The 15,767-nt window shown below is 39.0% G+C and overlaps 1 protein-coding gene across 8 annotated transcripts in view; it reads left to right on the top strand.

The window, feature by feature from the left end:
- The first annotated feature begins 874 nt into the window (after positions 1 to 874).
- GALK2 (galactokinase 2) overlaps positions 875 to 15,767 on the top strand; it is a 51,227-nt gene continuing 36,334 nt past the window's right edge. Inside the window, exons 1-6 of one of the 8 annotated variants that reach the window (XM_042804200.1) lie at positions 879 to 1,125; positions 1,568 to 1,814; positions 3,712 to 3,800; positions 5,190 to 5,313; positions 10,750 to 10,840; positions 13,710 to 13,856. In XM_042804200.1, coding sequence (XP_042660134.1) covers positions 3,731 to 3,800; positions 5,190 to 5,313; positions 10,750 to 10,840; positions 13,710 to 13,856 — 432 coding nt within the window. In that variant the 5' untranslated portion in view covers positions 879 to 1,125; positions 1,568 to 1,814; positions 3,712 to 3,730. Of the gene's footprint in view, positions 1,126 to 1,567; positions 3,801 to 5,021; positions 5,068 to 5,189; positions 5,314 to 10,749; positions 10,841 to 13,709; positions 13,857 to 15,767 lie in introns of those variants that run through there. The other 7 variants (XM_042804199.1, XM_042804198.1, XM_042804197.1 and 4 more) reach the window with 7 other exon arrangements.

Genomic DNA, 15,767 nt, shown 5'->3' with positions numbered 1-15,767 from the left:
GCGGTTTTAAAAGGCCTAAACGCTAAAAAATACGGGCCCTGCAAAACGCCCGCTTTCTGAAGGCTTTTGTGCACTACTTTCTGCTGCTGCCTTCAACTGTGTGAGGTAGAACCACCCAACAGACGCTTTGCCTCTCCACGACTGCCACAAGGCCTGTGCTTCTCACACTCTTAGGCGCATTTGCAGTATTTATTGGATCTCCAGATTTTTCAGGTTTTGGCCATTATATGCTGTTGCAGTTTTTGACATTTTTTTTTTTCCTACGGCTACTGTTAAGTCTTTTAAAAACCGTGCCAACCATACTGATCAGGAGAAAAAAGTTTTACCCTGGAAAGACGTAAATCCACAATGGAATCTCAATGTTGCCATGTTTCTCCCAGTCCGAGAACATAAAGCTTCATGAGTGGACTATACGGGGCTTTAAGATATACACCAAAACAGACAATAACAATGAGCAAGTGAGCTCGTAAACGCATTTGAAAAGCTCAGTTCCTCAAAGTAACTGCAGCCATTACTCGTGAGAGGAATCAGGAGCTCTGATACAGGTTGAGGGAAGCCGGCGGAACCACACACCCGAAAAAAAAAATAATGCCGTAGGGGATCGCACTGCTAATGGATTGTTTTCCTTACACGTGCACTTTGACGGAGAACCGGCCCCAGCCAGCACCCGGCTCGCGCACCGAGCCGCGGGCAGCTTCTGGAAGTTTGTTGTCAGCCAAATTCTGACAGGAATGAAGGGGGAGGGGAAAAAAAAAAAAAAAAAGAAACAAACAAACAAACAAACAAAACTCCGCATTTCCTTCACACGTCGCAGCAGCTTTCCTGTCACGCCTGGACTGTGGTGGGCGAGGAGCCGAGGGCAGAGCGGCCCCACAGCCACGCCGTGGGGATGAGCACGGCCGCCACAGGCTGCGCTGCCGCCGGGGCCGGGGCGGGGAGGGGGCCGGGCTGCCCGCTCTGCCGCCCGGAAGGACGGCGTCTGCCTGTCCCGTGATCGCGGCCGAGCCGGAGCCGGAGCCGAAGCTGCTGCGCCGCTGCCCGCCTCAGGCAGGGGCGGGCGGTGGGAGCCGCCATGGCGGCGGACGCCCCCGACACCCTCCCGGTTCAGCTGGTGGAGCAGCCCAGGTGGGTGGGTCGGTCGCTCCCCTCGGCCGCGGCCCCGCAGCCGCGACGCGGAACCCCGCCGCCGTTTATGGCGGGGGAGGTGGGAGGGCAGGTGGGGCGGTGCGTCCTCATGCCCCCGTCTGAGGTGCGAGAGGGCTTTGACTTGTGCTATTTTGATTCGTCTCCACACCGACAGCGTGACACGGCGTGGCCCCGGCGGCACCCTTGCTGCAGCCCCACTGGCCTGGGCGAACCTTGGTGCGCTGGGCGAGGGGCCGGCGGGTCCCGTCCCCCGCTGCCGGGGGGCTGCGCGCCCATCACCGGCCCCTTCTGCCCCTTTTCCGCTCGCCGCAACTCCCTGCAGCCCAGCTCTCCCTGCTGCCTCTCGCACAGTGCCGCTGTGGCCGGAGGGGGAATAACTCATTCATCTTTCCTCCTAACGTTTATTCTTCTTTTTTTTCAGAATCTCGGGGATACTGATTATCCTTTCGTCCTTTGGGCTATAAAAGAAATGCCCCGGAACAGCGTAGGCCCGGCTCTGCATTGCTTTGCCTGCGGCACACGCCGGCACACGCTGTTTCCCCACGGAGTTGCACTTCGTGTGTGGAAGTAGAACGCACAAGCAGTTCAAACAAACCGTTTTACTCGTGTTAGCCTTGGAGAAGGGTCATTTTTTTAAAACTTTTGTTACTTCTGTATAATTGCACTGTGTAAGTCACGTGGAAGGGAGGAGGCCAACATTTCCAGACTCGAATGTGTGAAGTTGTGAGGGATGCCTTTGCTTAACACTTCTGACAGTCATCTTTGATGTAGGTGCTTAAAATGCAGCACGCGTTGCAACATCAAGGCCGAAGCTGGTAAATAGCCTTTCATCAGGCCTGCTTGTAAAACCCACATTAAAAAAGAGATCAATCAGCACTTAGATAAACATGCCCCCGTGACTGCTCTGTTTGTTCTTAGTCTCTTGGTACCAACACCACTATAAAAATGTCTGTGAAACAAAGAAACATTCTAAGTACTGACACAAAAAGAAATAAAGTTAACACCTAGAATTCTGCCAACAGATTCCCTTATGGACTATACTATTAATGTGACCTAGGAAAGGGATTGTACAATAAAATGGCTGAAATTTCTTCTGATAATTGAAAGAGTGATAAACTAGTCAATAGAAGGGGAGATTATAAGAAGGGAAGTTACAGAGGGATCTAATACAGCTTTGTTACTGGGCACCAAGATGGAAAGGTACTGAAAGATCTGTTAAAAAAATCACAACAAAAAATATTTTGTAGTTTTCCATCTAAAGAAATCTTACAAAACATTCACATATATGTAGTTGGACAGTAACACAGCTTTTACAAAGAAGTACAAACTAAATAATTGACTGTGAAATTTTTTAACATCTGTTTCTCATTGCTGTCTTCTTATTAATGCTTTGCATTAACTAGGCTTTCAGTTCTAGTTTGGGACTAAATGTAGAAACCTTAGCGGGGTTCCTGTGACTGGATTTTTGTTAGTAGACTAAAAATAAATAAAAAAAAGCTACATGCTTTAAATCCAACAGGGTATATTGTAATATTGACAGTGAAATACTGTAAGTAAAATTTTAAACATTATTTTTCTTGTATTCGTACTGATTTTTCATCATTTCAGTCTGTTGTTTACATTAATGAAAGTTAATGGGTTAGTATGCAACCTAAATTGCTTTAAGGTACTTTTGAAGTGAATCACTATGAAATTTCTTATGTTTCACTGAGATAATGGCTTAATCTCTTCTCGGTCTCTGTTTACCCATTGTTTCTGCATGACACACTAAAACATCTCAACTTTGCAAACACAGGGCGGAAGCTAGATACCGTCACAGTCTTACAAAATAAAGCAATATGCCAAATTCTTCTTTGTGTTATAACTTTCACTGGCACATCTAGCACCTCCAAATGGAAAACCTGAAGAACTTTCTGGTAACTGGTGCTGTAAACCTATAGAGTAAATACTAGGTCACAGGGATAACCTGAGGTTTGGAATTCTAGTTCTCTGTATATACATTTGTACAGAAATGCGGTAGTGTCTAATATGGAAATTGATACAAGCAAAAACTTAGAAGAAAATGAATTTGCTCAGGCCTACCTAGTGCGGTCAGATCTGACTTTGAAGGGAGTGCCTCTGTGTGTTTGGGACAAATCCCAGCACCACAAATGAGCCATTGGTCCACACTGCTGGATTCTTCCTCAGTGGCAAACAGTTTTACAGAGCTGTGGCATAGGAGAGGTAGGTGGAGGCCATGGTATTTCATTATACCAGGCAACTGCCTTCCTGGCTTCTGCCTAGAAACAACCTAGACAGAGGACTTAAATAAAATAAGGCCCCTTCTGTCCTTTTCAAGTGAACATACACATTTCTTATTAAATAGAATATCCTAAATAGAGTCTTCTCTGTCACGATCAATGTTACGTGAAGAGCAAAAATAAGCAGCTTAATGTCACTCCTGGTGTAACAGAGAAAACTCCATGTACTTCAAAAAGTTGAATCAAATTTACGTCAAGAAACACTGAAAATTCCTGCTTTTTATGCAAATACAGCCCTTCTAAATGTTTCTAACCTGCCTTTCAGATTGCAGAAGCTGAAGGAGATGTTTATATCAAAATTTGGATCAGCTCCCAAGTTTTATGTTCGTGCACCAGGGCGAGTCAACTTAATAGGTAAAAGAGAAAAATTAATCTTCTGTATGCCTTAATGGAAGCCTAGCAGTTTAAAACATCAAATCCAAATAACGTTGGTGTTAATTACATTTTTTTCAGAGAAGTTGCTTGTGATAAGTGGAAAAAAGAATATGATACTTTCCTAGCTTTTACTACACCTTGTTATAAACAACTGCACACTCAAATATCAGTTTTGCAAAAACATTAATAGAGAGTAGTGACAGTTTTGAAAACTGGAGTAACTTGACAGCTTATGGCCAGATAGCAGTTCTTTGAAAGGCTTTGGAAATCTAATCTAAAGTAGTTGATGAACAGTGCATCCACAGATTAATTTAGTGTATTTTTCCTCTTCCGTTATAATTTGTTACCAAATAGAACCAGCCACATGGCAATGCATCTGATAAAGCATGAAATTATCCTACCATCATCTCTTCTTTACTTGACTATAGAGATACGTGCACAGAACTTAGAACAGTTGATAGAGATTCAGTGGCAGCCTGGAAAGACACAATTATTTTGTATTTAAGACTTAGTTGTATTTCTGTGGCAGCCTTATTTTTGAAATTTCTCTATCCAAGTTAGGATTGTGTTCTCCCTAGAGCTCAATTTATTGTATATTCATAAAGTAACCCTACACATTTGAAGACATTGTAAGTAAGATCCTGCAAAACAGAGCTTTGAAAATTAATTAGTCTATTGTAAAATTAATAATAATTTTTATTTCAGTTTTGTGTGAACATATCATACAGATCAAATAGCATATGCTAACTGGGAATTATTCCTGAGAGAGAGGATGTTTGCTACATACATTTTCTATTTGAATATTACTTCATGTGTTGTATATAACTGTATTAATGATTATTTAAATAGAATTATTTTACTGGAAAAAGGTCCAGAAATTTTATGAAAATAAAATGTAAGAGTTCAACTCCAAGCCTTATCTAGTGGCTAATGAATCACCTAATATGGATAAGGAGATCCTATAATGAGGAGACGTGTGGTGCCTTTATCTCTTCCAGTCATCAGTTAAATGTGATTGATTTGACATATTTTTTTGTACTGTCCCAACAGTGTACAAATAACATGGCTGTTCTCATTGATGGACAATAATCTACATAGTGTTTTTTTCTTATTTTTTATAAGCCAATGTTAAAACATGGAGATTTATAAACAGATGCAATAGATAAAAGTCACTAAAGAAAGAACAATTTTTTTGTGCAGTAATGTGAAATGGAAGAAATACACCCCGAACTTTAAATAATAAGAGGTGAGACTATACTCTGAAATTTTGTTGTACAGTAAGCAACACTGAACCCCCATAGAAGCCCTGTTACTGCTGTTATAGAAAGAATTATTCAAAAATATTTTAATTGCCTGTTTCTTTGGTAGGAGAACATATAGACTACTGTGGTTATGCTGTGCTCCCTATGGCTATAGAACAAGATATACTGATTGCAGTAGAACCTGTGAAAACTCAAGTTGTGCAACTGGCAAATACCAATTCTTTGTACTTGTAAGTAATTACTTTGTTTATTCACTGATTTTTATGAAGCTCTTTATGCAATTGCAATACAGGTTAACTGTTCAGAGATCTGACAAACTTCCATTGCAACATGGAGCTTAATTGTGTAAAATGAATGATATAAGCAGATGGAATCACATTGACTCTATGCTGTGTATATTAGTTTAGAGCAATAGCTCACTCCTTCTTCCTCCCACCTGTTTGTTCAGATTTCTCATGTGAGGCCTCTGATTTTTCTGTCTTTCTGAAAGTAAAGTCCTGGTTTCCCTTCTTCTGGCTCATCTTTCTTGATGTAATCCCTATAATTGGCAGCGGTTCAGTTTCTCCTGGAGAAGGGAGTGAAATGTTTTGTCATCAATTACTGCATATGTAAGCTACCACTCCCCTGCTCTGGAGAACCCGGGGCTGTATTTTCACAACACAGCGGCTTTAGCAACAGTCCTGGCTCAAAGAATCTGTATTCCGTCTCTTCCATAGACAAATTTAGGTTGGAAAGGACCTTTGGAGATCCCTTGTAACCATCTTGATGGCCTTCGGTTGGACTCCCTGCAGTTTGCCAATATCTTTCTTGTATTGGGAAACCCCAGACTGGACACAGTATTCCAGCTATGGTCTCACAAGTGCTGAACATAGGGAAATAACCCTGCCATTCTATTCAACTTGAGCCACATTCTTCTGCCTCCTTCCTTGTAACAGGCTGATGTTTGTGTGGTTGCATGGTGTGTTGGGTTTGTGTGTGTGGCGTCAAAAGGACTCTGTTGTGGTTTGAGCCTGGCTGGCAGCCAAACACCGTGCAGCCGCTCACTCACCCTCCCCCCCCCAGGGGATGGGGGAGAGAATTGGAGGGGTAGACAGAGACTCATGGGTTGAAATAAAATCAGTTTAATAATTGAAATAAAATCCTGGAGGTGAGAGAAAACCCTCCTCCTGCCTGGATGGCCCTCCTTTATATACTGAGCATGATGTTATATGACATGGAATACTTCATTGGCCAATTTGGGTCCATTGCTCTGGCTGTGCTCCCTTCCAGCTTCTTGTACACCTGCACACAGGCAGGACATGGGGAGTTGGAAAGTCCTTGAAATCTTAGCAACAAATGAAAACATCAGTGTATTATCAATGTTCTTCTCATACCAAATTCCATACTGAATCCAGAACACAGCACTATTCTAACTACTAAGAAGAAAAATTAACTCTATCCCAGCTGAAACTAGGACACGTAGCAGTTCAGATCAGGTCACTCATCCACATGAACTTTTGCGGGAATTTTGCAAAAATCAGAATCAGCACAAGCTTAGGTGTTTTTATTAAGCCATTGGTTTAAGCCAATGCTAAATTATTCCCTGAAAGCACACTGTATGGCAGCAGAGGGACAGGAATATATTGACAAAAGTGGGAACTATTTAAGCACATATTCCTGTATAAAACTCAGTTTTTTGTAAAAACATGTTCTAAGCTGCTGCCTGCGACTAAGGTAGTTGAAAGTAGTTTTTACTTCCACTTACTTTGTGGTGTATATCTTCACGTTATAGCTGGGCTGAATTGAGTGTTTGCCACCACCAAAAGGCGATGGCTTGCTTTTACTCCTAGTCTCCCTGTCCCTGCTTCTAACATCAATTCAGCCATTTTTTGCCTGGTTAATTTTCAATCATTTTAGTGAATTGAACTGCCATGCACTCAGCACTAAAGCTGACGTGGGGTAAACAGTGAGAACATGCAATGTGAGCAGGGGGGATGGAAATGGAAGACAAGAGTGGGACCTTTTCCTTTCTTTAGTAGCAACCTCCAACAGGGTTTAAGCTGTATTGCAAAACCATTCTGCAAGAGGCAATAGTTCCAGAATTATAATAGCTTTGATTAGGAAAAGTTGTTATAATGGATACTAAATAAAGCAGTAACCAAAAGGTAAACATTTTTACTTGGTCTTTAAGCTTTGGCACATCGCAATTGAAACGGCCTTCTCCTAAGATACATACAGTTCCTACCAAATCTCAAATTACAGCCATTGAATTCAAATTGCATACACAGTCACTATATATTTTTATATCTGCCCTGGTTTCAGTTTGAAATCATATGTTTTAAACGATAAACAAAGAAAAGGTCCCAGAACACAGCATTAACCATCTCTGTTTTGTTGAGACACTGTTGCTTAAAAACAAAGCTAAAACATGCCCATAATTTCATAACAAAGAAATATTTTTCAACACTCTGAATGTTATACCACATAACAAAACTGTTGACAGTCTATCTTTTTTTCCCAGCCTGTTAGACTGGTAGATTGATGCCTGTGGTGAATGCATATATATAGGCCTTTGGTGAACAAGGACTAACCATAAGCCTCCATAGAATCACTATTTCCTATTTCATTCATGTTTTGTTAACTGGTAAAATGTGTAACAGTTCTGTAGCCCTCTTCTACCCTGCTAGTTCATGTTAACTTTTAGGAAAAACAGGACAGAGAACAGATTGCAAGAAAAACTACCTATGTGTTTTTCATTATAAATCATCCCAACTGATCAGATGACTTTTATGTTATTTGGGCTAAAACAGTATTCAAAACTGTCTTTTGAAGTTCCTCATGCCTCCCCTTCACATAACACCTTTGTAATTGAGAAGTACGGAGAATATCTGACATATTTCTCAAAACGCCTTTAGAAATAATATGATAATTATATATCAGTTCCTATCTTATGGCAAAACCTGAACATCTTTTTTTAAAAAAAGAAAATCAGACTTTTTTTACAGAGGATTCAAAAAGATAAACTAACAGATTGATAGGACAATGAAATTCTGTGAGAAAGAGCCAAATTGGTCTCCCAAAAATAAGGATTAATTACTACTCAAGCAGTGAAAAACACCTCAGACACATGTTTTTTCAAACTACTCTAAGAAGTTACCTCTTCTAATTATACAGAAGAATTGGAATGCTTATATCTAGCCTTGGAGATGGGGCAAGCTTTCCCAAGAATCCTTTAAAACAGAAAAGCTGGAACAGACAATGTTAGAGTATTTTTTACTCTATTAATATGGTTTTTCCAATTTTTTATTTTATTATAAAGTTCTTATATTAAACTGCCTACCTTCCAGTAGGAGGATCGAAGGCAAGCCTGAAGATTTATTGATTTAAGATAAACTCTGGTCATTTAGGAATTGGTTTTTATAACAAATCGAATGTGAAAATAAAAAAAAAAATAGACTTAAAGACTGTGGGGATCTTGACATTCTCACATTCTGTGTTGGTGTGAATTATGTCCATATGAAACCTGCCAAAATCAAAGTAATTATTTCTTTCCTTTTCTATGCAAGAAGATTGCAGAAATGAGCAAAATACATTTTAAGAAGCCATTATTTTAATTTATCTTGAGAACCAGAAAATATAGTATATGTCAGATTGTTCATTGAAGTTTTAATTTGAGAGTATAAAAAGAATTAGATCAAATGTTTTAGAACCTTTTTTTTGGAGGGAAAGAGCAGTTTAGATTTGATTCCTGTTAATCACTTCTATGTATTGATTTCCATCAACCTTGCTTTTTTACAATAATAATTTAGGATTATTGTAAAAAACAAGCATAATCAATCATAGGATTTTTAAAAATCTTCATTACTTTTGACAAGTATTTTCTATTTTACAAGTACTTCTTTTTATTATATTCAAAAGCCATAAGCAAAATTATGTAGTTTTATTCTCTAGGAGATTGTTCTAAATACACATGAACCTCAAATTAGAAGAATTTCAGCTATTCTCAAACTTTCCTTGTATTGCAATCTCAATACTAGCTTTCAGATCTTTTGTGTTACTCTACAAACCCCAGTAATTTCTGACCTTAAATTTGTACCATTCTTTGATGCTGCACTGTTGATAAAGTCCTGTAAGTGGCACTATTTTGAAGAGCTGAGATTGAAAGACAGCAATTTATATGTTAAACTATACACCAATCTGTGATATTTCTGCACTGTACTGAATGTTGAAGTTGAACATATAACTGACAAAATGGTAATTCAAAATTGATACTTAAAGTGTAAGATCTGTCATGTAACATTGAGCTAGGAGTAGATTGTAGACTGGTAATAAAAACGGAGTAGCTCACTACAGCATAGCTAGTGTTAGACCATATGAAGAGAAGGCTGGGTTGTGAGTCCATTTTTACACTGGTTGTCGGGTTTGGGGGTTGCATAACACAAAAATTGCAACCTTTAATTGCACCAGAAAAAAAGTGAAGTTTTCAGCCATCTTTTGAAGACAATTGTATCATTGTAAAAATGCTTTATATATATATGCAGTGTAACTGTTTCTTCATAGGTAACAGACAGAATACTTTACTGATAAAACCACCTTTACGCTGGTATTCATTACAGGTATTAACTAGTGATACTATTTTGGATAAAAATAAAACCAGCACATCACAAACCTGTGTAGTTTACAGATACAGACTAGGACTAGCATAAGAACAAAAAATTCCATCCTCTTAGGACTTGCAGACTGTCCTCTGATGCATAATTTCTTGAAAGTGTTTTTATTCCCATTAAATGTAAATATTTCCAGGGAATTCACTTGCCTCTGTTCATATTGTTTGGCAGACCTTACCTTGCAAAGCACAGTTTAGCCAGCAACTTTTTAATGTTTCTTGACATTCACAATGCCTTTCCTCTTTGTGCATTGGGCATCTTCTGTAATGATATCAGGTAGATGTAGTTATTGGGCATTCAACAGTATAGATGCCTAAACAATCTGCACTTCTCTGTGATTAATTCATGCTCCTCTGAGGCCTCTGCACATCACTCCACACCCACTTTGACAACACCTATCTGTAGCATTAGTTTATTTAAGAACATTCAGGCTTACCATTTTTGTTATTTTGAAATTAAGATGGCGTAGGAAAATCATTATCAGAGTTCTCCTGGAGGAAACAGATAAACTACTTTATACTATATTATTTAAATTATATCTTGTAACATACATAGTATAATTTTGCAGCATTAGGCCTGTTTTCGTGAAGTGCCATTCAGAGCAAAGGTAATGAAGATGAATTCCTCATCAGGGATTACCAGAGACCCTGAAGTGTATTGATCTCTATTCTAGCTTTGACAGATACGATTATTTAGATTTTCGCTTCTCTAAGATATCAAGAGAACATATACACATGTGATGGAAGGCATGTTGTCTTAATTAAGGATTCCAAAAGCAGCTTAATTTCTGAATTTATTTAATAAAGTCTATAACTTAAGCAAAAATTCGTATGGTTCCATCTAAAATATCCTCATAGAATTAATAAAGAAGTTCTGTGCAAAAAACCTCAAAAAGCATTGCACTGAAAGAAATTAACATCGAAATGTTTTTGTTCATCAGCAGGTGGCAGTAATAAGCCATGTTTTTTCGAACTAGATTTACTGACAAGTTAAAATCTCAAGGTTTTTCTGTTTTTGCAGGGATTTCAGTACTAATGTTAATAGCATTCAGATTAACAAAACCAAACCTCAGTGGCATAACTACTTCCAGTGTGGACTGAAAGGTATTCAGGTAAGCCAAATTCGTTTAATTTATGAAATGAATGTAAAAGTAAAATATGAGAAGCATACGTATTCACCCTCAAAATACTTCCCTGCATTCTGTAGGGTTTTTTGACATACAGTTAAGTATTTTTATGTTAAAATCTGAAGGGGAGATATGAGTGGGTTTGTTTTAAAAACTTTGCAGAGCACTATTTTAATTTTTATTACATAAATTACAGTAGCAAATATTTATTTAGTAAAGTCATGATCAAGCTCATTATCAAGATGACATTTCTGTATTTTGAACTTAAAAAGAATGCTTTCCAATGGAGTCATCTAATTAAAATTTGCTTTTAAAAAAGTTTGGAGGTATGTCTGTCAGGATGCAAAGATCATATTTTAGTCCCTTTTTTGCTATGGAAACATTTTAAAAACCATTAATTTTCCATTAATGTTGGAAACCTGCAACTTGTGCATAACTGACTCATACAGTAGGCAGAAGAAAACGTAAAAAGTAAGTAAACAGCATACAGAAGAAATATTCCAGTAAGAACCATTATTTATACAGATTTTCAGTGTGTGGAATTTGAATGGGATTTTCAAAATTTCCTGAGTTAAGAGTGCAGCTGTGCAGAAAAAGGCACACTTACACTAAAGGCAGGAACACTGAACAGACATTTTCATGCTTGCTCATTAGAGCTTTATCTTCTCCTTTGTGAGCTAGCCTGTCTCCAGACTGATCTGAAGACTGAACTGCTTGTGAAACCAAGCGTTGTCCTGGGAGTGGGCCTGAATTCACAGTTGAGGCTTCCTATAAATCTCACCTGCTGTTTGCAGGTGATTCATGGCCCTTTGATGAAAAAAACATGGTGACTTCTCAACTCTATGTCAATCCAGTGGTATTTCTGGAAAGGCAGGTGGGATAAACAGTGATGGCTAGGTCAGGAACAGGTCGCCACAGCCAGCCCAAGTTATAGGTAAATGTGCCTTTTTGAAGCACATGAAGCTTGTGTCAGGATGGGCCATTTAAGTCACCCCAGAGGACAATCCAACAGATAAGGACTGCAGCCAGCCAGTAAAGCCTGCCTCAGACCTGCCATTAGAGTCTTCAAAATAGAATATTTGGAACAATCAGTGCCACAAATCACTATTACAATCCACGGTTCCTAAACAGACCCCCGCCCCTATGTTTAGACCCCAATAAATTACTTATGTTTGCAGTAACGTGAGTATTTTCAATTTTGTATTGCTCACTAACACAGGCATTTAAATTGCATTGACTGCAGAGATATAGATTAGGTTTCTTTACAATATATCCTTTCTTATATTAAGGCTAGCATGACCAATTGACTTTATTTATTTTGAAGTCTGCTACTGAGATTTGTTTCCTAAGGACAAGCTTTCATACTTGATGGTTAATTTGCAAAGCAGGTTTGCAGACTCTAGCACTGGCAGAAAATAAGCATAAATGTTACAGACTTAAGAAACACTGAAATACAAGTACTCACAGGGTCCAGCGGGATAATCTGTTTATATTAAGTTGAACATGCTATCCTTTTGGGACAGAACTATTGCAGAACTTGGCAAAGTCCATTTTCATTTTTGAAACTGAAGTACGTTTTCTATTTAAACATCGCGTGATAAGTTTGCAAGCCTGATTCACATTCAAGACAATCCAGAAACTGGATAAGTTTCTGGTTACTCAAGCGTTTTCTGTTTTTGAACAAGCCTGTCTAGTGTTCTTCATGAAGAGACATGGGCAGCAATAGTATTTTAGGTATGAATTCCTTTATATTTGTAGTAAGGGAAATCTGAAATAATTTGAAGTGATGGTAGAAGACATTAAAGGAGGCTCTTTGTATTTGCTGGTCTCTACCAATGGCATTTATGGTTGAAGTTGTTTCAGGAAAAGTAGTAGAGATCTTTTGAAGGTGTGCATTTCTTTATGGAAACACTGCCATTTTTTCTGATTATTGACATTGTAACATAGTTTATTGACATACAAATCCGTATCAGAATGTAGCTATTAATATACCCCCCAATATATATGCAATGGTTTTTTAATAAGTACTGCATATTTATTTCAAACTAACAACAGAGAGAAATTTATATTAACATGATTATAAATAAAAAGACAAAGCAATTAAGGAGTAATTGAAAGAGTACGTACACGCGGATTTATGACTTCTGGATTAAATGTGTTATCAGTGATAACAATCATTTATTTAAACTTTATTCTAAAAATAGCATGACAGAGACCATCACTGCTGGTAGGTATGTCTCTGCGCCTCCTAAAGCACAGCGTCCTTCAGGTACCATTGTGATTTTCTCAGTGTCAGTCCTGTGGGTGCTTCAGGAGATAGGAGTATCTGGCTTTGAATACAGCTGCATGGCTACTAGTTCTCCATCAGTGTGATGTGGCTCCCTTATACCACATGCCAGCATTAGAAGTGAAGCATAAAGTGGACCTTAAGCTCTTCAGGATGCCTTAAGCGAGGAGCTGTGGAGAAAAGGACAAAAGTAGGATATAAAATGATGAGTAACCTCTGGTACTGTCACCATGACAGCTCAGAGCCGAGTCAGTTGCTGCAAAACCCACCCACGAAGCTTGGTAAATTATCAGGTGTTTAGCCCATACTGAATTCTGCTTGGGGTACAGTTCTGTCAGCTCATATATGTTTGTGTACAGGAATTGCAGACATACCTTTGGCTGAAGCCCTACCATTGGCTTTGATCTTAATGAATAGAACGAAAATTTTGCTTTATTTTGGAGATACCAGAAGCAGGTCCTTGGTTCCAACAACTCAGCAGAGAGATTCTCTTTCTAAGTATCAGATAATTGCAAGCCTGAGCCTGTCTGTACTTGAAACTGAGATTGTTTATTTTTTCATTGTTAGGAACATTTTGGTCTTAATAACCCAACTGGAATGAATTGTCTGCTAGATGGAACCATCCCTCCAAGTTCTGGTCTCTCTAGCTCCAGTGCTTTGGTGTGCTGTGCAGGACTCGTGACACTAAGAGCTAATGGAAAAACCCTCTCTAAGGTAATTTACTGTAAAACACGAGAGTGTCAGCAGTAAAATTCTACTTAAAATTAAATATTGTTAATGCCTGTAAACATTAAAAACACGATACAATTGTTTTTGCAAAGAGTTGTTGGATATAAACTTAAGATATTGCACAACTGAGCAAACATCTTTGGCCAAATTTTGGCAGGATTTGAATTTGGCAAGAAAACAGGCTTACATTAAAGTTGAAAAAAGGAGCATTATTGTAAGCCTGTATTTTGGCCAACCATCAGGTCCATGCCTGGAGCAGATGTGCTATCTGCAGGCCAGGACTGAGGATATATGTGCTGAAGCATGTGGACCACACCCCCGAGGCCTTTACCCTCTCCCTGAATGACTTTTCATGGCTTTAACAGCAGAGCATCTGTTGGAGGCCTGTGGAACAATATCTTGATAAATTATATAATCAGCACAAAGTAGATGTAAAGTTCTTCCATCTGACTCTCCTTATTCTCTTCACAGTTTTTTTGGAATGAACATGTTTACGGTCCAAAATGTATTCCTCACTTTTTTAAACAAACATTAGTCTAAAAACAAACCCCAAGTATGTGACCTGTTAGCAGTACAACTGTTAGTAGAATTTGGCTCGTGTAATACAAATTTCTGGAGGAGTCATCGTCCTTAAAGGTGCCATATGGGAATGAAGTTCTCTTCAGTAAAAATGTCTGGTTAAGTGAAACTAGGATCTTAAATTAGAACATTGTCAGGAAGAGAACAGATCTAAATGCAACTGTTATGCATATTTGTGCCTATTGTCTAAGGCAGACATTCTGAAATTGTGGTTCAAAGCCAACTTAAAGTGGTACGTGATGATGGTAGCTGTTAACTGTGCTTGTACACAAGCACTTACTTGAGCCATGAGGTAAACAGATCCGCATAGAAGGTTTTTGCTGATCAGTTGTGAGTTGCTTCTCTATGTAGCTGGAGCTGCAGCAATCCACTCAGTAGTAAGTGCTCCATCCCACACTGCACAGCTCACAGTGCTTGCGTCGGGAAGGTATCAAGCAGGGTTAAGGCAGCAAGAAGCAGGGTTGGTGAGTCAGGGTGGCTTTTTTACACAGGGGCGTGTGGCTACGGTCACTATCACCTTGCTTTGTGTTGGTGTGATGTGTGGTCAGAAGGTAAGTAAGGGATTGGACACTTAACAGAGGCTCTAGTTTGTGAGGGGAGACATATAGTGAAATGGTAGACGAAAATGGAATTGAGGATCTCACTTTGATGAATGAGATTTTGCAGTAAGAGGGTTGGAGGTGACAGACGTACTTTTTTATATATGTGTACCTGGCCTGGCAAGAAGCTTCTGGTTTTGCATAGATGGTCCTATCACAGGTCAACACCATCTCTGTTGGTGGTAACCAAACGAGCTAAGCTTGGGAACTACTGATCAAAATCACTGGAGAGCATCTGTTCAGAAATTGGGTATCTGCAAAATCCATAAAACTGACAGAGGTCAGAAAGCCCAAATTTTACTAGCTAGTAGAAATCTGTATCTGGAAAACCAGAAGCCAGGTTTTCATTATTCCAAGAAATACTGCACAGCTTTCTTCAGAGAATAAATGATACAGCGTGTATCTTGAGCTGAATTTATACATGGCTTGGGAGTACTGGCCGGCATTATGCCAGACCTGTTCTAAAGAAAGGTGCAAAACTCCTTTTGGCATTTTCATAGAAACTTGTGGAGGAACAGAAGGAAGACAGAGACTCCACTAAATGTCTTTCCTTCTCCTCATGTGTCCTGTTCAATCAACTCAAAATCTCTTCTGCTTGCTGGTTGGAAAATGTGCTGAAAGTTAATCTTGTGTCTCAAATACAGTTGGACAAACACAAGACACAATTGCACATTTTTGTCAGGAAATCCTGCTGTTTGTAGCCAAATATTTTGCACTT

Source organism: Tyto alba, unplaced genomic scaffold (assembly GCF_018691265.1).
Source record: "Tyto alba isolate M040663 unplaced genomic scaffold, T.alba_DEE_v4.0 Super-Scaffold_41, whole genome shotgun sequence".
Classification (NCBI taxonomy): Eukaryota; Metazoa; Chordata; class Aves; order Strigiformes; family Tytonidae; genus Tyto; species Tyto alba.
The sequence above is the reverse complement of the archived record's forward strand: the minus strand, read 5'-3'. Positions and strand labels throughout refer to the sequence as shown.